General features: G+C 40.4%; 2 protein-coding genes across 3 annotated transcripts; one reads left to right on the top strand and one right to left on the bottom strand.

Annotated features, from left to right (window-relative positions):
- Positions 1–221: 221 nt before the first annotated feature.
- On the top strand, positions 222–1,690 carry rnaseka (ribonuclease, RNase K a). The gene is made up of 3 exons (XM_079453448.1): positions 222–513; positions 822–904; positions 1,206–1,690. The coding sequence occupies exons 1-3, from the start codon at positions 436–438 to the stop codon at positions 1,348–1,350; spliced, it is 306 nt and encodes a 101-aa protein (XP_079309574.1). The 5' UTR covers positions 222–435; the 3' UTR covers positions 1,351–1,690.
- alox12 (arachidonate 12-lipoxygenase) lies at positions 1,689–18,433 on the bottom strand. Of its 2 annotated transcripts, none has more exons than XM_079453428.1 (15): positions 18,168–18,433; positions 17,169–17,327; positions 16,629–16,833; positions 16,465–16,546; positions 16,260–16,382; positions 15,386–15,492; positions 14,648–14,820; positions 12,713–12,856; positions 11,543–11,746; positions 7,448–7,534; positions 7,166–7,335; positions 6,882–7,003; positions 3,074–3,174; positions 2,502–2,672; positions 1,689–2,279 (listed from the first exon to the last, which is right to left on the bottom strand). In XM_079453428.1, the coding sequence occupies exons 2-15, from the start codon at positions 17,316–17,318 to the stop codon at positions 2,100–2,102; spliced, it is 2,019 nt and encodes a 672-aa protein (XP_079309554.1). In that variant the 5' UTR covers positions 17,319–17,327; positions 18,168–18,433; the 3' UTR covers positions 1,689–2,099. The 2 variants fall into 2 exon arrangements, with proteins under 2 accessions (XP_079309554.1, XP_079309555.1); XM_079453429.1 differs by having other exon boundaries at positions 17,169–17,312; positions 18,168–18,381.
- Between the last annotated feature and the right edge of the window lie 4,210 nt (positions 18,434–22,643).

The following is a 22,643-nucleotide window of genomic DNA, read 5'->3' on the forward strand; positions in this document are numbered from 1 at the left end:
AATGCTTGCTGTCGTTATATTGTGTTACTGGAGTATTAAAAATGCAGGCAATATTTTTAAATGACCACACAATTTACATTTTACATTTATTTATAAACAAATCTACACAATAAAAATAAAACAGAAATGATAATAATTAAAGCTTTCATTTGATGTCATGTTTCAGTTAAATGATGGCGGTGAATGTCAGCCTTTATAGCAGAGTTACAAAAGTTTGTTTCGAACGTTGTATGACGTTGCACGCTGCGGTTAAGTGTCCTTCCGCTTCCTGTGAAGTCAGCTGACTAATCGGGTGACTGACTGTTGACATCGACGAGACTCCAACGAAAAGTACATTTTAAAAGTACAAATGACGGTCGTATAAAGTTCATTACACTAAAAACTGCCAGCAAACATCTCAAAGGAACTAAAACCTGGAAAGCGTGCATTACAAAAATGGCTTCTTTGCTTTTTTGCGGTCCTAAACTGGCAGCGTGTGGACTTGTGCTGAGCATCTGGGGTGTCATTATGCTGGTAATTTTGATTTACTGTATTGACATTTGTTCTCTGAATGTGTTAAGATTTGTTAAAATACCAATTAAATGTTGTTCTGATATGTTTAATATTATTGTAATATTAAATAACGATTAAGTTGTCTTAACATGATGCAGCTGACCAGTTTGGACACCCCCCCCTCCTTTTTGATATATATTTTGTAACCTGTATGGTTTTAGAGGGAACAGTTTGATCGTTTTGCAAGACAACTTTTCGTGTCACAAAAGAAGGCTGCTATACTTTAAAACTCCATACATTATGAGATTTTCCCGTCGGATTTCTATTAGGCAATGCTGGGGATTTTCTTCACCACACATTCAGCTGTGCTCATAGAGGATGTGCCTTTTACGGAAGAAGACATGCACAACCCGTGAGTTACTTTTGCCATTTACTCATTCAGTCACTAAATTATTCCTCTGTCTGGCTCTCAAAGTGTCACATGTATTCACTTCATGACAATACCTCTGACTCTTTCTTTCCCACAAGACCACTTTATTTATCAGCCTGTTTTTAAGTGATTTAACCAACACTAGTACATTATACAAACTTTAGGGAAAACTGTTTGAGTTTTACAATTAATGCAAAGAACAGTCAATATATGCATTTATTTAAGTTGCTTTTTATTCAACTTTGAATTGTTTACAGAGTTATTTTCTCCTTTCATATTTCAGGCAAACAGCACTGCAGGGCATTTATGATCTCTACAATAAAGTTGGATACAACTGCTTCATCGCAGCAGCGATCTATGTGGCCATAGGATTACTGTCATTTTGTCAAGTTCACCTGAACAAGCGCAAGGAATATCTGGTGCATTAGCACCACCTAGAGATGCACCCTGCTTCGATTGTCTTGTTTTGTTTGTGTGTAATGCTGTGTTTAGATTCAAATGAAGCATAAATGAGGATGTGGATATTTAATATGGTTTGTCTATGGTTAATCTATGTAACTGTACCTTTTTCTTCAAAATGTTAGATGTGTGAGATCTGGATAATTAACTTGTACCTCACTAATATGCATTTTAAGTGCCTCTTGATCTTTGTATGTTAAAAATCCCCAAATCTGTACTACAAACACTGTTGACACTTGCATATTGAATGAAATTTGTAATGATTATTCTGGCTCTGTTTCCTCAATAAATGGCTCGGGATTCACTTTGCATTTAGTAAAAAAGTAAAGTTTTATTACAGAAAAGTTGATGATATAAGAACATTTAGATATGAAATAAGACAAACTTCCATATCAGTGTTTTCTGTAGCAGTTTATGTATGCATGTAACACTCTTTTAGTAAGGAAACCGATGTGGTACAGTGTTATGATGGTACCACAGTCCAATCCTTGCTAATTCGCTGTTACATTTGCAAGAGGTCAAAAAACACCCACTCACTGGACTTATTAATATGTCACTAGACTTTCTAGTATCACTAGACACTTCTATATTCTTAGGACTGAAGATGTTCTTAAAATACATGAACATACTTTCCTGTAATAACTTCACATTTTTGGATGTATATCATGGGTTAACAATCAAGACTCGAATTTCACAGACCACATTGAAAGAGCCTTCTCTAAATGGTGATGCTGTTTTCAATGTTGCTTGGACACAGGTAAAGGTACTGCAGATCAAGTCCTTCATTCTGAGCCTTTATCTGCTCCTCAACTTCTTTCAATTCTTTTCTGAATTTGTCAATCACCTTCAAAGCAGCAGGCTCAGTAAAATACTGTTCCACATACTGGCCCATTGGGATCTGAGAGATGGAAAAGAAACAAGGTTAATGGGAATAAAATGTGCTGATTTTAATACTGAGAAAATGATGTGTAAATGTAATCTGTCACATATCTCAATTACATGTCAATATTTCACAGTTTATTCAACTAGAATTTCTGTTGCACATTCACATTTTATTTAACATGGTAACAAAAAAGTCTGCAACAAATGATGTTAAAGGCACAACTGTGTGGTAACTCACCGCATCTGGCTGTGCCCGCCCTAAATGCCATGTGATGGCCATCTGTATGCAGGACTGGCTGATATCAGGGAGCGTGTCCATGATCAGGCCCATAGTAACAGCATCTTTATCAGTTGGTGGCGGCTGCCGCATGCTGCAGGGTGTGTTGGGAACCCACGCACACCAATCAAACTACAGCACAGAAGAAAAAAACAGCATAGATTTATTTAATAAGCAAGCTATACTGATGACACTTTACAGTATGTTCTTCATCAAGATATGTAATAGTTGTGTTACGGCTGCATTGAAATTCACATTAAAGTGTCCAGTAAACAAATAATCTAATTCACGGTGACCATTTTAGTGGAAAGATGAGTTTTCAGTGTTTCAGTAGACTGCAACAAAAACATTAATACTAAAACACATACTGTGTGTGTAGAAATTTCCACATCTTGGCACATTAACAGCTATGTTGAATCATGTTGTAATGAATAAACAACACTATAGCATATAAAGAGGAACTATGATGAAGAGTCTTATTATATGGATTGGATGGATTGGAAGCTGACCAGATGTGTTTTTGAGTTGGTTACCTGTCCGTTATTGGTGGCGGCATGTTGTGCTGTGCTGGTGAAAATCACCACACTTATCAGTGTGATCAGTTCTTCTTTTCCGTTCAGCTGACTAGCTAGACCTAACAAGACCACACAAGACAGGTCAAGGGTCAGTCACAAAACCCCTGAGACATTTCTCAAAATATCTCCTTTTGTGTTTCACAGAAGAAAGAATCATATACAGGTTGTAGACAAAATGAGGGTGTATAAATGATGAGTTAATTCTTATGTTTGGCTAACCTGTAAGGCATCTGGAGCCATCAAATGTGTTATATTGTAACTTGTAGACTTCCCTTTCAACCACATGAGGGCGCTATGTCTTTATCTATCGTGTTCCTTATAACATACATTTCCTCATCGTTGTTCTCCTGTTAAAAGGATACTCCACACAGAAATAAAAGTTCTGTCATGAATTACCAACCCAACCCCCAACAAAAAAATCTTGGACAATATTGGGACACTATTTCACATTAAAATGGTAGCTGTTTGCTTTCCTAAATTCTTTAAAACATCTAATTTTTAATTATGTTATTGATGCCCCATAAATGTCAGTTGCTAACTTTTTTCAGAATATCTCTTTTTTTTCTTTGTGTTTATCAGAACAAAAACTAAATTATAAAGGTTTGGAACAACTTGAGTAAACGATGGAGTAAATGATGACCTAATTTTAATTTTTGGGTGGAGTATCCCTTTGTTAACCCATTGTTAACAAAATAGTTCATGTCAGAGAGAAACACAAAATGAGAAAATTACATCATCTTGATGCTACTGAAAGACATGTAACACTGTCTGAAATTCTCCCAGACTTCTCTTTTGTGTTCTACAGAAGAAAGAAATGTGTGTGTGGGGGGTTGAAATAATATGAGGTTCCCTAACTTTCATTGTGTATACCTGGCCCTTAGTGTATTTATAACCCTCTTGTGTCCAATAGGGTGTTTTATGTAACCTTGGTGATGTATTGACAGTGGTTTTCTGGAGTATTTACTGTATGTTGGCAAGCCTAAAATGATATACTGCACATGGGTTAAGAATAGTCCTTACCTACTATTGTTACAGAACATTGGTGAATACAGCAGAAGCTTTTATCCAAAGTGACTTACAGAGAGTTCAGGGAGCAATAAGCGATATTTCATACAGGGCAATTTTACAATAGGTGCTAATACAAAGTTGCTAGTTTCAACAAAAGCCAGACCAATACCTGTTGAGAGAAAGGGTTGGTGTTTTTTATTTGATGTTTTTATCTATCAATTATTCACAGAAGAGAGGGGTTTTAAGTAGGTTTTTTAATGTTGTGAGAGATGGGGTTGACCGGACTGAGTTAGGAAGAATTGGGAAGAAGAGTTGGGAAGAAGAATGAGCGGGAAAACGATTTACTGCCCTTTTGAGAAGGCAATACAAGACATAGCCAGTGGTCAGTCGTGGCCTAATGGTTAGAGAGTCAGACTTGTGACCAGAAAGTTGCCAGTTCGATCCTCAGGGCCGGCAGGAAACGACTGAGGTGCCCTTAAGTAAGGCACCTTACCCCTACTTGCTCCCCGGTTGCTGCAGGGATAGCTGCCTACTGCTCGGGGTGTACATGTGTTCACGACTTGCTGTGCGTGTGTTTACTACTCCCTGGTTGGGTTAAATGCAATGGTCATATTTCAGTTATAGTTCACTTTCACCTTTCTAATGTTGAATAAGGCATATCGGCCTGATCACATTGTCTTCGCAATGTGATCATTGAAGTACAGCTGTTCATCAAATATGACTCTGAGGTTCCTGGTTGTTTTGGAAGGAGTGATTGTGGTATTGCCAAGTTGGATGGTGAGATCGTGTCGCACCGTGGGGTGTGCGGGAAATACGAGTAGTTCTGTCTTGGCAAGGTTAAGCTGGAGGTGATGTTCTTTCATCCAAGCTGAGATGTCTTCTAGGCAGGCTGTAATGTGAGCTGCAACAGTCGTATCGTCTGGGTGAAATGAGATGTACATCTAGATGGAAAAAAGCAGCGGCCCAAACACCGATCCCTGAGGGACCCCAGTGATCATGTGGTGGGCAGTGAGCCCCTCCATGACACCTTGAAGGATCTGCCGGAGAGGTGGGATTTGAATCAGTGGAGAGGAGTGCCTGAGATTCCTAAAGATGACAGAGTTGAAAGCCGTATCTGGGGATTGAAATTGTCGAACGCTACAGATAAGTGTAGAAGAACTTAGACTCTGCCTTGTCTAGCCACAGTGTTTCTTTGACGGATAGCAGTGCAGTCTCAAGAGAGTGGTTTGTTTTGAAGCCAGACTGTTTGTCATTCATTCATTTATTCTGGGATAGGTTAAAAGATACCTGATTGAAAACTGTCCTTTCAAGTGTTTTTGCAATAAATGGGAGGAGAGAGACAGGTCTGTGACTGTGGCTAGTAGAGGGGTCCAATGTGGACTAATTTCTTTAGTAGGGGCATGACCTGAGCCTGCTTGAATGTGGATGAAAATGTGCAGGTGAGCAGTGAGGTGTTGATGATGTGTGTGAGGGTAAGTGTTAGTGTGCTGGATGTGGCCTGGAGGAGATAGGGTAAAGAGGACAGGTGGTGGGGTGGCTGGAGAGAAGTCTGGTGACTTCAGTGTCAGTCAGTGGTGCGAAAGAGGAGAGTTCAATGTTTGAAGTGAGGGTAGTGTGTACGGAGGTCCGAGCTGCTGAGAATTGTTTGCTTATGGATTATGTTTTTTCAGTAAAAAATACAGTGAAGTCCTCAGCAGTTAAAGATGTAGTGGGGAAAGGGGGGGGGGGGGCAAAGAAGAGAGTTGAATGTCTTGAAAATCTGGTGAGTGTTAGGTGCATTGCTCACCTTGGTGGTATAGAAAGATGTAACACTTGCAGAAAAAAGGAGAGTAGTGACTGGTAGTCCCATAGGTCAGCAGGATTCATGGTCTTGTGCCATTTTCTTACAGAAGCCCTGTGTGTACTCCGTTGTTAATGGAGCATGTCAGACAACCAAAGGCAGGAGGGGTTTGGCGCGAGCTGGTTTGGAGGACAGAGTGTTGAGCATAAGGTGTCGGGGGCGGTGTCAACATCTGAGATGCTAATTTTGAGGGAAAAGAAGATGTCACTTTAGCAGAGAGGGTGCTAGAGAAGAGGTTCTGTCTGAAATCAACTGGTGGTGGTGTAGGTGTAGCGCATGTAGGAAGGAGCATGTTGAAAGTGAAGAAGAAGTGGTCAGAAATGTGAAGCGGTGTGACTTTAGAGTTAAAGAGGACAGGTGGTGATCTGTGAATACAGGCTAGTTTGTGGAGAGGGCAGCGGGTGTGGCTGAGTCCTCAGGATGAATCCATGTCTCAGTAAGTGAATGTCAGACCGGCTAGCAAAAGTCTGGATGAAGTCCGTCTTGTTCACATCTGACTGGCAGTTCCAGAGACAGAGGTGTAGAAGTGGAGGTGTGAATGGGACACATGTGAGAGTGAGTGCGTCGTGCCTTGCCTCTTGGGCGAGAGCACTGTCTGCGGTGGAGTACAGGAATAAACTGGAAACACGTGATATTAGTAGTATACAAGGACATGAAAGCAAAGGTATCTTAAATATACTAAAGTGCATTGCCGGTGTCTTTGCTCGGTGGAACACAAGAAAAAATGCTAAAACCTTAGCACACTGTTAACGAGTAGATTAAATAAACAAGCACAAATAATCTTAACTAACAACAGGCAACAGGCTAGGCAACAGCTAAAACAAAGTAAACAGAGTAAATAGCAGACTTACTCACTACTGCAGACCTCTGTTGACAACCATGTAAAAACACAGTCTGGCATTTTGAACTCCTACTTACCAAAATCAGGCACATCCACAAAGCCCTCCATGACCACATTATTAATCCAGGCCTGAAGTTCTGTGTCCTGTTCCACTTCACTATCACTCTGGTAGTACAGAGAAACAATGCCTGAAACAAAACTGAGAGAAAAGAGCCTCAAGTAAATAAAAAATCCAGAGTGTCTACAAGTGCTGGGTCATTATGATTTAATAATGTTGTTATTTGTGTTCTGCACACTTAAAAACATTTTTACATAAAAAAATCACAAAATGGGTAAATTCCTTTAGGCTTGTTTGCATTACTTTTGAATCACCCCCCACAGCATCATGGAATGATCCCGGTAGAAATAGTCTCTTAGTTTAGTAACCCCTCTGTCCAAGAAGTCAAACTTTGGCAGGAGGGAGCGATAGGTTAGTACTTCATACTCTCTCTGTGCCAGAAGCAAGATTCCATCTCCTCCCGTTGATACCACCTAAAACACAAGTTATAACCAATTAAGTGAGTTGAATATATGGTAATGAGCAAAAAATGGCACAGAATAATTGCTGAGCTTATGCATCTGATTATTTGTGTCAAAAGCTGACCTTTTTGAATATGCCATCTGGGGAGATGAGCTGTGTTCTTCCACGACAGTTAATCTCAAGCGTGTACCTCAAGTGTGGAGTTAGGAGCTGCATTGAGAACAAAGTGAAAGGATGAGGTCAGCAGATGGCCAAATAGTACAATTAGCAAAACAATCTGAAAACAAACCTTTTTAGGCCTTTTCTAATAATAACACACTGGAACTGTCAAAAGTCCATACGATACTTAATGGATAGCCAGTGAAAGGTTGATAACATTGGGGGTTATGTGATCAGATTTTCTGGACCTGGTTAGAACTCTGGCAGCTGCATTCTGAACTAACTGTAGTTTGTTTATTGATGATGCAGGACAACCACTAAGTAGTGCATTACAGTATTCAAGTCTTAAGGTCACAAATGCATGAATAAGCTTCTCTGCGTCAGCAACACATAGAATATTTCATAATTTGGCAGCAATTCTAAGGTGGAAGGAGGCTGTTTTTGTGACATTTGAGATGTGATTTCCAAATGACAGGCAGCAGTCTAATATAACGCCTAGGTCTTTAAATGTATTTTTTGGAGTAACAGTACAGCCTTCAATTTGCAGGTTATAATCCAGAAATATTTCTGTTTTATTCAGATTTAAAAGAAGGAAATTATAAGTCATCCAATGTTTTATATCTTGGATGCACTCTGCCAATTTGGAGAGATGGAAGGAATCATCTGGTCTTGATGAGATGTATAGCTGAGTCTCATCTGCAATACAGTGGAAGCTAATTTCGTGTTTTCTAATAATGTTTCGAGGGGCAGCATGTATAGTATATGAAAAATAGCAAGGGTCCTAAAACTGATCCCTGAGGTAATCCATCATTTACTTTCTTTATTATTAATTACATTAGATTTGATGATTCCCCAATTAAATGAACAAATTGATGTCTTTCTGATAAGTAAGATCTGAACCAATGTAGTGCCTTTACCTAAATACCAGTATAATTGTGTAAGCGATCTAAAAGTGTGTTATGGTCTGCAGTATCGAACGCAGCACTAAGGTCAAGGAGGACTAGAAGAGAGATGTTACCTTTATCTAATAAAGTGTTGAAAGAAAGAGCACAACTGAGTGGACTATACTTTTTCTAAGTATTTTAGACAGGTAAGGGAGATTTGAAATCGGTTTATAGTTTCCTAGTTCATTGGGGTCAAAGTGGTAATTGCCACAGGTAGTAACTAAGTAGGTAGTAAATAATTTAGCTGGTATGGGGTCTAATAAGCATGTCCTGTTCTATGGGTGAAAAACACTGTAGCTTTTCTATTGGGGGGATGGTTGGTACTAATTCATAGGACAGACTTGGAGGTTGAGTTTTTACTATTTTGTTCTCTTATGGTTTCGATTTTCTCTTTAAAAAAATAACGAATTCATTGCTACCAAGGTGTGGCGGAATAACCAGGTCAGGTGATGTGTTTATTTGTTAATTTAGCAACTGTACTAAATAAAAACCTTGGATTGTTTTTGTAAGTTTCTATGAGGTTACGGAGGTTCTCTGCCTTTGCTGCTGTTAGTTCCTTTTTATAACCATTTGCTCTCTCTTTCAAAGCAATTTTAAAGACCTGTTATTGGATTTGTTTCCATTTGCACTCCAGTTTACGTGCGCAAGTGGTGCTATTGTGCCATAGTGATATGTTTCTCTCGTGAATCTTTTTTAACTTTCTAGGTGCAACAGCCTCTAATGTATGAAAATAGTGCCCAAGTTGCTGGTCATGTAATCGAGTGATTCTGTATTTATTTGTGTGATATTAAAGGAGTCAGATATACACAGTAGCCAATGTAAGAGAAAGCAATGTTTTTTTAGTTTTGTTTGGAACAATAATGTTCAACTAAAGCATTTCAAATAATTTAAATTTATGCTCTGTTCTCTGAGTTTTAGTAAGAAAGTCTCCAAAGATTGTTGCGACACCACCCCCTCTGTCATGATCTGATGCCTTCTCATGTCTTGATTTCCTAGTCTAGTAGCAGGATCATGACAGGTCCACGTGTTTTGTGTGGAGAGAAACATATTATTGTCAGTTATGACATAATATGTGTTCTCTCTGGTCTCGTCTCTTTCCCCGGCCCTCTCATTTCCTTGTTAGCTTCACCTGAGTGTTTCATTACCCACACCTGTCCCTTGTTAATTATCCTCTGTTAGTTTCCCTATTTAATGCCCTCATGTCTATTGTCTTGTGCTCGTTTGTTTTACCTGTAACTCGTGTCAGCGTGTTAGTGTTTCTGTTCATGTTTCATCGACTTGTGCCTTGTCTGCTGTCTGTTCTTCCCCGAATTTTGTAAGACGTTGTGTCACTGATTAGTTTTATTTTGTTTTCTGTTTTTGCTCTTCAACATCTGCAGTCTCTCCACAACCGCCCAGTCTCACTGGCAAGCAGGGGAGATGGGAATCCTGCTGGGGGTCCTCATCCGAGGCCTCCAATCCCAAGCCTCCCGTCCCAATCTCGTCGAAGAAGAGGCAACGGAGGGCTCAGAGTCCGGTGGTTCCCAGTCTGGTGCAGCCGGTATCCAGTCCAGTGTCCAGTCTGCTGCAGCCGGTATCCAGTCCAGTGTCCAGTCTGGTGCAGCCGGTATCCAGTCCAGTGTCCAGTCTGATGCAGCCGGTATCCAGTCCAGTGTCCAGTCCGGTGCAGCCGGTATCCAGTCCAGTGTCCAGTCCGGTGCAGCCGGTATCCAGTCCCGTGTCCGTTCCGGTGTAGGAGCTGGAGTCCAGTGCCGTGTCCAGTCCCAGTCCTGCACAGCCGCAGGTGTCCAGTTCTGCCCAGGCGTCCCAGCCGGTGTCCAGTCCTGCCCAGGCGTCTCAGCCGGTGTCTCAGCCGGTCAACAGTCAGTCCCTACAAAGTCCCCCAGGACCCCACACTCTCGAGCGTTTCCGGGGACTAATACTTTCCCCCCATGAACTTTGTTCCCCCCTCCCCTGTTTGTTATTTTTATTGTTTCACCCCAACCCATTGATTTTTCTTGCCTGTCTGCCCTTGTTAATGTGTACAATGTGTTGTTGGATGTTGTTTGTTACCCAGTCGGTCATGTCCTGTTAGTCTGCTCCCTAGGTGAACGCCTGGAGGCGTTCATTAAGCAGAGGGTCCTGTCATGATCCTGCCTTCTCATGATTTCCTAGTCTATGTGGCCTAGTGGTTAGAGCGTTGGGCTTGTGATCAGAAGGTTGCAGGTTCAATCGCAGTGCCAGCAGGTCATGACTGAAGTGCCCTTGAGCAAGGCACCTTACTCCTGATTGCTCTGCAGTAATGTGACACTGTAAAAAAACTACTTGTAAGTCGCTTTGGATAAAAGCGTCTGGCAAATGAATAAATGTAAATGTGTTCTCTCCGGTCTCCTCTCTGGCCCCACCCCTCTCGTTTCCTTGTTAGCTTCCCCTGAGTGTTTCATTACCCACACATGTCCCTGTCATGTCCCATGTTTTTGTATTTTAGTAAGTCTGTGTTTTCCCCCATCGTGGGTGTTTGTTTTGTGTTTATTATTTATTAAAACCTGTTAACCCCTTCATCGCTGCCTGCGCTTGGGTTTCTCCTTCCAATTCCCTGACAACCGCGACCAACCGGACGTGGCTCATGCATATAACAGTAGCTTGGTACACTCATTTAGACCGAAATAATAATTTGGTTTAAGCCAGGTTTCGGTAAGGCAAAGTATATCAAAACTGTTGTCTATGATCATATCATTTAAAATAACTGCCTTTAAATTTAGTGATCTAATATTAAGTAGCCCAAACTTATGAGTTGGTTTTGCTCATTTTTTACGTTGTCGTCAGGTTTAATCACAATCAGATTTATTCTCTGACTTTTACCTACATTATTACTTTGTTGTAATTTTCGGGGGACAGATACGGCCTCTATGCATTTGGAAGCAAAAAAAAATTAACAGTGGAGTGGGAGGAACACAGACTATGGTTAAAGTTTTTACTTAGTTTTGTCTTTTTTTAATGTTTATTGTGGTCTGAAAGTGGTCTAAAAGTCTCTTTTATATAGTGCAACTCTTAATAATAAATGGCAAGGGGGATTATAAGGGATTGTATTGAAATGTGCAAAGGTCTCTATCATGAAAAGTAGACTTTCTCTGACCTTATATACAGGGTGAACCGCAGGTAGCTGACGCATTGTGGCCACACAGATCACTTCAACCACCAAGTGCGTGCGTAGCAAATGTGATAACACCTGAAAGACCTGGAATTCCGCGTGACGAACCCACATCTTAGCCAGTAACCAGGTCAGAGGCGGGTCACTGGGTAGGAATATGGGCGTGTCTTTGTCAGGTTTCTGTTCAAGCTAAAGATCAATGAAAAAGAACAGAAGAATTAGACATCTCTATGATTCTTTATATTCAATCAGGGCTGCCAATGTTTGAGTTAGGCTTGGAGTGAGATTTTCCGACCATTGGGTGAGGGCTTGGTGACATTTGGGACAAACACAAAACACACCAAACATACCTTTCAAAACATTTGATGACATTTGACATTGGCGAGCCAGCGCTGTTAGAGCACTGGGGCATTGTGAAATCTTTGCAGCGCCAAAATACAGTTAGGCTTTTAGGCAACTATTTCACAAATTTTATTACAAAACACAGACAAAATGGTGGGTACAACCCTACGTGAGAAAAGGGATGTGTGGCGTGAGAGCGTGAAAACAAAGTCAATGAGTTATTTGTACACAAAGCGATGATGTATTTCCACTAAAATCTGAGCCAGCTCTGTTACATCCGGCGCACGTAGCGTCCGTAGGGAACAATAACATTTGTCACTTGGTCTGTTCAACATGCATAAGGGATTACAGTCAACGACGCGAGTCGACAACCAAAAAGGAGAAGTGCTTCAGGCTGTCCATTTCAAGCTACATCAACAAATAAAAAAAGCTAAGTAAACTTTTTCACTTACTTGAGGCATGATCACAGTGGCACACAACAATGCTCAGTTGTAGTGCACTTGGTTCTCTTAAATTCTATTATTTTCTAACTAAACATCATTATCATTTGCTCTATTTTACCAAAGCTCTATGAGAGCGGAAGTGGCTTAGCTCACTGAGCTTTTCGCGGAAGTGCTTCATTGCCCCTTAAGCACCCAATTTATTAATAAATGTTAGTAAAAAGGTCTAGTGTTTAGACAGAAATACAATATAATATACATAACTATGTCTTCAGAGGTGTATAAAGACCTTACATAATGAAGTGCAATTTCTTTATTACCTTAGAAATACCTTAGATTAAACAAGACAAGCAAATGAAACACAAAAATGTACCTGTATGGCAATGGGGATGAGTCCATTATCAGGGTGTTCATATAGTAAGCAGAGTGGAGCAGCTATGTGCTGCTGCTGGTCCTTTATTACGTTGGCGGGAATTCCATCCATTAAAGCATAATCCACCAGGAATACATTTCCCTTCTTCAAGAGAAAAAAACATTAATATACTGACTGTGGTAAATATTCACAGCACTATAACAACTATTTTATATAGATTATAACAAAGAAGGGCAGACTCAACAGAGCAACACTTGCTATAAAGATTCTTCAAAGTGATGCCACAGAATAATTATTTTTCAGTCAAACGTTCTTAAAAGAACGTAAAAGAACGTTCTCTACTACTCTTGTAGTAGAGAAATGTTCTACTACAAATAACTTTTTGTGCATCAAAACAGCACATGCTGATGATTTTCAACATTTTTGTTTTCAGGATTTGTTGGGTAGGCTTGAAATCATTTCTAAGCATGGCCCCTGTCCTAACACTATAACTAGAGTGCATTAGCATCAACATTCAGGTCGTTGTGGAATTTGACAGGTATGAGAGGCTCTACCGCTAAAGGGCGTGGATTTAGCGCAGACAGCAGACCCTCAGGGGCGGTTTCCCTGAAAAGGGTTATCTTAAATCAGGACTTGGCGTTAGTTAAATTAGGATATTTACGTCAATTTAAAAAACTTATTTTACAAACAACTTTACAGGCCTGCATTTTGAGACAAAACAATCGCACTCATAAATTTTAAGTTATGTCAGTGCAAGTAGTTTATGATCAAGACACTTCTAACATTTAAGTTAGTCTAGAACTAGGCTTAAGACCTGTCCGGGAAACCACCCCTCAGTGTTTGAGAGCAGAGAATACTTATTTTTATTTAAGATTTTGATAATTTCTTAAATTTACTTGCCGATTATTTAATCCATCAAATTTGTCTGGGTAGTTTTTCTAGGGTGTGACAAACACATTACATCTATGAATTTGGCAGACACTTTTATCCAAAGCGACTTACATTGCATTATACTATAAAAAAATTCTGAGTATGTGCCACCCCTGGGATCGAATCTAGTGTTGCTAACGCCATGGTCTAACCACTGAGCTACAGGAAAGCATAATGTATCAATTTAATAATATTTTTTAAAAGTGTATGATCTATGCATTCACTTTTCCTCACTTGATGTTTACAAAGTTACAGTTGTAGGTGATGCGGATTCTTGCTTTTTTACTAATGTTGATTTGGAGGTTCTTAGTAAAATGTAGCTACTGAATCTAAATCAAATGTTTTCGCCATTGGAAATTCTGAGCACAATTTAGTCTATTTTTAAAACAGGGAAACTGAGTCATATGTTGGTAAAGACCATCTGCTGTACAGTAGGCTACATTAATTTGGGTTTGGCACTATATTTGGATTTTGCCCCAATGGCTGTCAGTTAAAGTAACACTTTGTTGTTTATTCGACCTTAAAATAATGTCTTTACAATTATTTCAGTGGGATGAATTCTACTCCTGCGGTTCGCTTCCTGAGCAGCCTCATAGCACACACCCACACTCTGTAAATTGTGTAACTCTGTGTTAGGGGTTTAGAACACGCAGCCCCGCCCATCCCCTGTCTGCGGAAAAGTACCTCATGTCTTTTAAATATCTGCATTCGCCCGTTTCAACAGTTTAATAAATCAATTCAAGTGCATTGCACTTCCCTCTGTGAAGCTTATACAGCGACATTGTTTACAACACTGGTAACAGACAATTGTGCTAATCAACCACAGGGGGAGCCGTGAACTAGGAATGCATCTGAAAAGCACCCCGCTGATAGAGTTATTTTTGGTATTTAAATATTTTAATTTTTAAATATATCAGGTTGATTTGTTTTTGTCTGCCTGTTGTGAATGTAAAACATTGAACATTAGTCTCCCCAAACTTTAACTGATGCACACTAAACTCTCACCTTGAGTTCTTTCTTTAAATTGGTTGTGGGCAACAGTGAAGGCTGGACCATGTCTCCACATACAGGAAAGTTAGGAGGAAGCTTATCTATCCTCTTAATCATCCGTGGGTTTGAGCCGTTGAGGAACTGGAAACCAAAGAACCAATCTTCTTTCCAGTGCTTCATTGTGTATTCTAACAAACAAACCCATCATTTTATTTATATTTAATACCATCAGCATATGAACTGAGTGCAATTGCTTTATTTATGCTTTGTGTAGTCATATTTTATCACATATTTTTCATATTTAAAATTATATTCTTAAGCAGAAATAGAACATATGGCATTAGTTATATATATGGCGGCGTATAAGCTTCCTTAAACAACACACATTTAGGTAGAATATAAAAATGAAACCAGACAGTTTTGAAACTTCAGTCAAGAATTAACGAGAATACTAAATAAAGTTTTGAAAGCTCAAAGATTACCTTGTCTTGTCTTACTTGGGACCACAAAACTGAATGCTATGTTATGTTGTAAAATGAATAGCATTTATCTCTCATGTATAAATGCAGCAAAACATGATATTTATTCTATTCTTTATATTTTATCCAGGACAAAAAGACTTTGACACACTTCCTTAAAGGCAGACTTTTACTGGGATGAAAGTTTACAGGAAATTAGGCGACTTCCCTAAAACATATACCTGATAATATACACATAGATAGACAGAGAGAGAGAGAGAGAGAGAGACTGTACCAGCAATAGGGCTTCTTAGCTTCCAGAAGATCCTTTGGAAGTCATCCAGATCATTCCAGGACTTTCCAAACTTGATTGCCAATTTTTTCAGGGAAAGCTCCAAAAGTCTGGAGGGGAGAGGAAGGCATGGATGGGTTTGTGCTTAGTTGCATTTCTGAATGAACGGACATTTAAATGATCACATCACTAATACCTTTTATTTGAACAAATAAGAAAGGGTTTATTCCTATAGACACTTTCATTGCACGTTCTGACCCGAAGTTAACGTCTGGTTTGGTTATAACATCATATATTTTATATTTAATTTATATTCATGCTAATCTTTGAAAAGTTTGGTTCCAAAATGATATGACACCGTTCAAAAAATTTTTTTAAGGTGCAGTCCAATTAATATCAATCAAACTGCAGTTGGTTTGTTTTGGTTTGAGCCATAATAACAAAAAATCTACAAAAAAACTAACACAATAAAACACAACAAAAACATGTTAACATAATACATTTTTTATCTAGAGTTATCTCATTTTGGAACAATCTCTTAATTGTATTGTATATTAGTTGTATTAAATACAATTAGAACTACTCAAGAGTATTCATTGCGAGGTCTACCGAAAGTTAAGTTTGGGCCACATAACGTTCGTTTATATTGTTACTGAAACAATATAGGTAGAAAACTTTCATGGTGACACTGTAATAAGTGAATTTGGACGCATTTGGTGCTGCTCTAGCTGTTGGTTAACACACTGATGAAGCCAACATAATCTCTTTGTAATTCATAACGATTTCATTAGGTGGCTAATTTATATAAATTTAAATGATCTAATTTTTATACTTTTTGGGATAGCTTATGGTATAAAAGTTTTGCATTTTTACTCACGCATATTGCAAGGATCCCACAAAGTCACTGCGCTTCTCATTGTCAAAGCGAACATCCTGGGGCAGGTCGGCCTCTGTCTTGCTATCTATGCATTTCGGAATCCCTGGGGCCCATGCCAGCCATCTGACAGGAGACATATGAACCCTCATTGACCAAAAAGTCTTGACAAAGATAGGAATACAGTGTATGTAATTATTTAGAAGACCTATATATTTTCTGCCTCTCTTGAAGCTCAGCCTTTCTGTGTGATAACTCCTCTGGCAAGGTGTCATCACTCAACTTTTTGGCTGTGAGAGGGAAGAAAACAACAACAGAAGTGTTAGTTTGTTGCATGGCTTAATTAAAGATTTCAAATATTGCATAGCTGACCTGCGCCTTCTCTGAGCTCTACCACCACTCCGTCTCCCACTAGCCAGCGATAACAGGGGAAAGTATAACTGAGTCTCTCTCCAGGCACACTGACTTTCACATAACGGCAGAACCAGTTATCCTCCACCCAGTACTTTTGTTTCTCCAGTCGCACCAGTATCAGGGGACCCAAATCAGCAGGGCTTCGTACGGTGTAGTCATCCACCTTCGCAAAGAATGTGAAAAAAGGGTCAGCTGGTCAGCGACATACGGAAGGGGGATGTGCACGTGCTCTGACATGTTGCATTGTGGAATTCTGTGTTTAGGCTTTCTACATAAAACGGAATTAGAAAGATAAGAATGCCATGAACTTAAATGCACTAGCACATTGCAAATATGCTTTAATAAGGAGATAACAAAAAAGTATCTAAGCAACTTACATTAGGAATCATTTAGTATTTCACCCGAGGACTCTGAATAGGAATAGTATCGAATTTAGAGAAGAAGTGAACAGCTAGAAATGAGCTCTAAAGAAATAAACACGATCACACTTAGACTCACGGCTCCTCTGCAGAGGTCAAGCCCTGGATTGTCCAGCACTGTCCTTTCACTCTCTCCTCTCTCTCCGACCAGAGTGACGTACACATAGTTGTTGGTTCCTGAATATTCGGATGTTCCAGTGGCCACTGTCACTTTGTACTCCATCTGCATGCACACACACTGAAGTTGACCACATACTTTCAATATATTTCAAAGCTTCCGCAATGAAACTATATGAACAACAGGAAACGGTTGCAGGAAAAATGAGCAATTAGTGAGTTTACACTTAGTAAGGAAAGAGTGGGAATGCTTAAGAATATCCAGTTCGGGCTAAATTACCTTCTGAAAGTGATTAAAAAACTGATGACCAGTCATTTGTCTTCATAATGTCTGGTAAATTAGTTTTTATCTACTTCATGAATTGAAAATTTCTTATGTACACAGATACAAGGAATTTGATCTAGTGGGCTTTATCTCTGGTAACAATACTCATACACAGAGCAACTATAAAAGAGGACATTGATATTCACACTGGAGAGAATAGGTGTTTTGAGTTGATAATAATATCAGCTGTTTTCTTATGATAATAATAAAGCTGGTGTTCTTTCTGCGGTCATTGTAATGGTTTATAGTTTAGAAACATTTCCCATGAAGGTAGGGCGAAGTAAAATGTGAAATCCAGTAAAGCATGGAGCTGTTGAATTAGGTAATCTATAACTGCGTCACCCAGCCAGATAAACAGAGTTACTATCACTGCTACAAATCAGACCAAGCCTTAGTCTGTCAAACGGCGCCCACAAAAACATTGTCGTCATTTAGACAAAAATAATTTTGTAGTGCATAAAATGACAGCTTGCAAAATCACCTCAAGGTATTACATTGATCATTTTCAAGCATTTACAAAGAAACCCATATGTAGAGATTTAACTCTCTGAAATTTGTAGCAATTAGCCTACTTTTCACACGTTTATCACAATACAATTCTGTTTAACTAGTCTTAGAATAACTTAGAATAAATACCTTTTATATGCAGAATGGCGTGGTTGAAAAAGTTTCTTCTAGATTCTTCTTCTCTTTCCACTTCAGTTCACAGCTTATTTTCTGCCTCAAACAGTTTCCTTCTTTTCTAACAACCCCCCCTTTGCACAGTGTATGAAGCAGATTGGTCTGTCACTGCCGTTTCACTGTAGATAGATATTTCTCTCCACTGGTCTCCTCCCTCATACCTGCTATCCCTCCCTCCCTTCCCCCATTTTGTTTGGGTCTCTCCACCAATCCTCTCTCTCTTACTCTTCTATGCTCTGATGTCTGATATATAACGCCTCATTTGTTTATTCATATTTCTGCTTTCCAGTGCAAGGAAACGAATAATAAAACAGCTAACACCAAGCTTTGACACAAGAATATTTTTACGCAACCACAACTTCGACAGTAACATGAAATGTATATGACACAGGCACCGTAACCACAATTCAACAGGCTTCCAAGAAAGCTATTCATGGCCAGTCAAGAGGTCATCACATTGTAAGTGGTTTATTTGTACAACGGGCCGTTCTTTTTCAACAGGACATTCCCTTTTAACAGGGTAGATACCAGAATTCTGATATCATGAAAGACAAGTTTCATTTGTTGTTCACCTGTCTATTTCATGCTTTTGTAATCACCTGTTAGTCTGGATATAAAATATTTATTAATGTTAGTCTTGATATAAAATATTTATTAATGTAACTGGGAAAATGGTTTACTGTAGATTATCATAAGCAAGAACATCTTTGTAGGACAGGCAATTTTTTATTCAAGAAAGCATCTAAAGCAGGGGCCATAAAAAGAGCAGGATTAATAGATTAGGGTTATGGGTAAGATTTGTCACGTCACAAAATAATTATTTGAGAACATTAAATGGTTTACAGCCAACTGTGCCACTTCCTCTCTGTAGTGCGTTTCATCGTTGTTGCTGATGAGACCCACCACTGTTGTGTCATCAGCGTACTTGATAATGTAGTTCGAGCCGACCTTGGAAGTGCAGTGGTGGGTCAGCAGCGTGAAGAGCAGCGGGCTGAGAAAACAGCCCTTTGATCTCTGACACAGCATACGTGGCTGGCTGCATCGTCCACAGGAAACGTCCTCCTGGCGCCCCAGAGCGAGTGGTGCGGCTGGACGGCAAGGCGGAGGTAGCGACCCTCGATTCCGGAAGTTTCATTACCCTGGTCCAGGATGGCGTACTCTCCCCTCGGCAGTCACGGAAGACCCTGCTCCCGATAAAGTGTGTCCACAGGGACACCCGTTGGAGAAACAGACCCCCACAACGCCAACAAACCCGCATACCGCAGCGGGTACTGACAGCCACGGAGAGCGAGCAAGGGAGTGAGTGCAGTCCTCGTTCCATTAACCTAGGCTTTGATCTTTTCTAGAAGGTTACGGAAGGAGGGTCGTTTGGGCAAGAAAAAGATGAGGATGACCGTTTACGCAACTGTTGGGGCCAGGTATGGATGGTGGATGATGCACTCCAACAGCCAGGCCCTTCCGCACTTCATAGTGAAGAACGGACTGCTGTACTATGTCGGCCTAAGGCGGGGGGAGGAGAAGACTTTGTTGGTGGTGCCCAAGACGAAGACGGAGCTCGCGCATGTCCATCCGATGGCCAGACACCTCGGAGGCACAACGGAAACTAGACCGGTTCCACTGGCCAGGACTTGAAGCTGAGGTGAAACGATATCCGGAAGCCGTCCCTCTCCGAAAGGCTATGACCAAGGCGATCGCGAAGGAGATGTTCGTGTTGTGCAGCAGGGTGGGAATCCCTTTCATTAGATTAGATTAGATTCAACTTTATTGTCATTACACATATACAAGTACAGTGTAACGAAATGTAGTTTAGGTCTAACCAGAAGTGCAATTAGCAAGTGCAGGATATACAGTTAGAATAAATACAGAATACAGTATTGAGAAAATATTATACAGTGGGCATGGATTATGAAAATATTTTACAGTAGGTATGTTCTATGAAAATATGACAGTAGGTATGTACTATGGACAATATATACAGATGACTATATACTATGAACATTAACACTATGAACATTAATGAACAAGTGGATATGAGCAGATAATAATTTAGACTAAACAATAGTGCAGGTGATATATGTGTGCATAGATATTGACATTAGCTGTTAAAGTTGCAATGCAATAGGTGAGTTAATGCAGTTGTTGAAGTAACAGTGCAGTGGATGAGTTAATGCGGTTATTAAAGTTACGGTGCAGTATACGAGTTAATAATAGGTTGCAGTCCAGAAGATGAGTTAATGCAGTTAATTAGGTTACTGTGCAGTAGATGAGTGGATGCAGTTAATAGAGTTACAGTGCAGTAGATTAGTTAATGCAGTTATTGAGGTTACAGTGCAATAGATGAGTAGATGCAGTTAATAGAGTTACAGTGCAGTAGATAAGATAGTGCAGTTATGAAAGAGAAAAAGTGAAGTCCCTGTGATGCGCTGGGCTGTTTTCACCACCCACTGCAGTGCCTTGTGCTCAGCAACAGAACAGATCCCGTACCAGACTGTGACACAGTTGGTCAGGATGCAGCGATAGAAGTTCACCAGGATAGTTGAAGACAGTTGGTTCTTCTTCGGTGTCGTCAGAAAGAAGAGACGCCGGTGAGCCTTCTTGACAAGGCATGAGGTGTTGGTGGTCCAGGACAGGTCCTCCGAAATATGAGTCCCCAGGAACTTAAAACTACAAACACGTTCAACAGCCATCCCATTAATGTGGATGGGGTTGTGGTGCCTCCTTTCGCCTTCCTGAAGTCCACGATGATCTCCTTTGTCTTGGAGGTGTTAAGGAGCAGGTTGTTGTCTGCCATGTGGCCAGGTGCCGGACCTCCTCCCTGTATGCAGTCTCATCGTTGTTGCTGATGAGACCAATCACTGTTGTATCATCTGCAAACTTGATGAAGGAGTTAGATCCGCTCACAGGCCTGCAGTCAAGTGTGAAAAGGGAGTAGAGAAAGGGGCTCAGTACGCAGCCCTGTGCTACACCAGTGTTGAGGGTGATGGTGGTGGAGCAGATATGGCCCAACCTAACAAGCTGAGGCCTGTTCGTCAGGAAGTATATAATCCAGTTGCAGGTAGGGTTGTTAAAGCCTAGGTTTCCAAGTTTGACAATTAGCTTGGAAGTGATGAAGGTATTAAAAGCAGAGCTGAAGTCTACAAACAACATGCGTGCATAAGTGTCCTTATTGTCCAGATGTGTGAGCACGGAGTGCAGCGCCATGGACACTGCATCATCTGTGCTCCCATTGTTGCGATAGGCAAATTGGTATGGGTCCAGTGTGGGTGGTAGAGAGACCTTTGGGTGTGCCAGGACCAGCCGATCAAAGCACTTCATAGCAATGGGTGTGAGTGCTACAGGGCGATCGTCGTTAAGGCACGTCGGGTTTGAATGTTTTGGAATGGGCACAATGGAGGTGGATTTAAGACATGCTGGAACCACTGCTTGGGCAAGGGACAGGTTGAAGATGTCCGTGAAGACCCCAGCGAGCTGCTCCGCACATGCCTTGAGTACACGACCGGGTTCCAAAAACTCTCTCGCCTGTTTGAGGCTCCCAGGCTGGAGCTTGCGGCCAATGCCATTCTTCCCAAGGAGATGATGGTTGGGCTGTTACCTGGGACCTCGATTGATGAGTGACGGAGATGAGATTGTGCAAGTGCCAGAAGAGTGTCCGGCAGGCAGATTGTTCGTGCCGGCTGCACTGCGTCCTGACGTCCTGCAGTGGTATCATGCGTCCAGGTTGCTCAGCCATCCAGGGGTTCAAGGAACCCTGGCTTCCGTAAGTGATTTTGGTGGCCCTCCTTTGTCACAACACTTCAAGTCTTGTCGGGTCAGGTGTTTTCCCCGCACCAGGATCTCTCTGGTTCCGGTTCTCTCCCAAACAAGGGTGTCTGTCGAGCCCAGACATGTTCATAAGTCTCGGCGATCCAAGTCAAGTCTCAAATCTTTGAGGTCGAGTCAAACTCAAGTCTCAAGTCTTTAAAGTGGAGTCCAAGTGAAGTCTTAAATCTCTGTTCTATTTTTAGCAATAGTTCTCTCAGATAGTTATAGTAATTCAGTGTATGAAGATAAATCAGTTTTGAAATGTTACAACTAATTAACTCTACAGAATGTCTCGGGTATTTTATACAGTTTGAACCAGTGCTGATGCTGGTGTCATAGCCTGTGTTTTCTTCTTTTTACTGGATCTTTGCGACACATAGAAGCAAAATCTAAATAAATTTGATATGCAATAGTGATGTAATGAATTGCATGAAATGCCACCTCCGATGGCACCTGGTTACATTTATTTGGTGCCAGAGCTGCAAAAAAGCTTAATGTATTCAGCGATGTTAATGTTGATTTGACAACCAGTTTTGATTTAGTTTTTTAGTGTGATTTAAATCTACATTACATTTAGTCTACTAAAATCAAAATGTTTTAAATCATTAACTTGGTTTAATTAAATGTTCC

Source organism: Barbatula barbatula (assembly GCF_947034865.1).
Source record: "Barbatula barbatula genome assembly, chromosome: 1".
Taxonomy (NCBI): domain Eukaryota; kingdom Metazoa; phylum Chordata; class Actinopteri; order Cypriniformes; family Nemacheilidae; genus Barbatula; species Barbatula barbatula.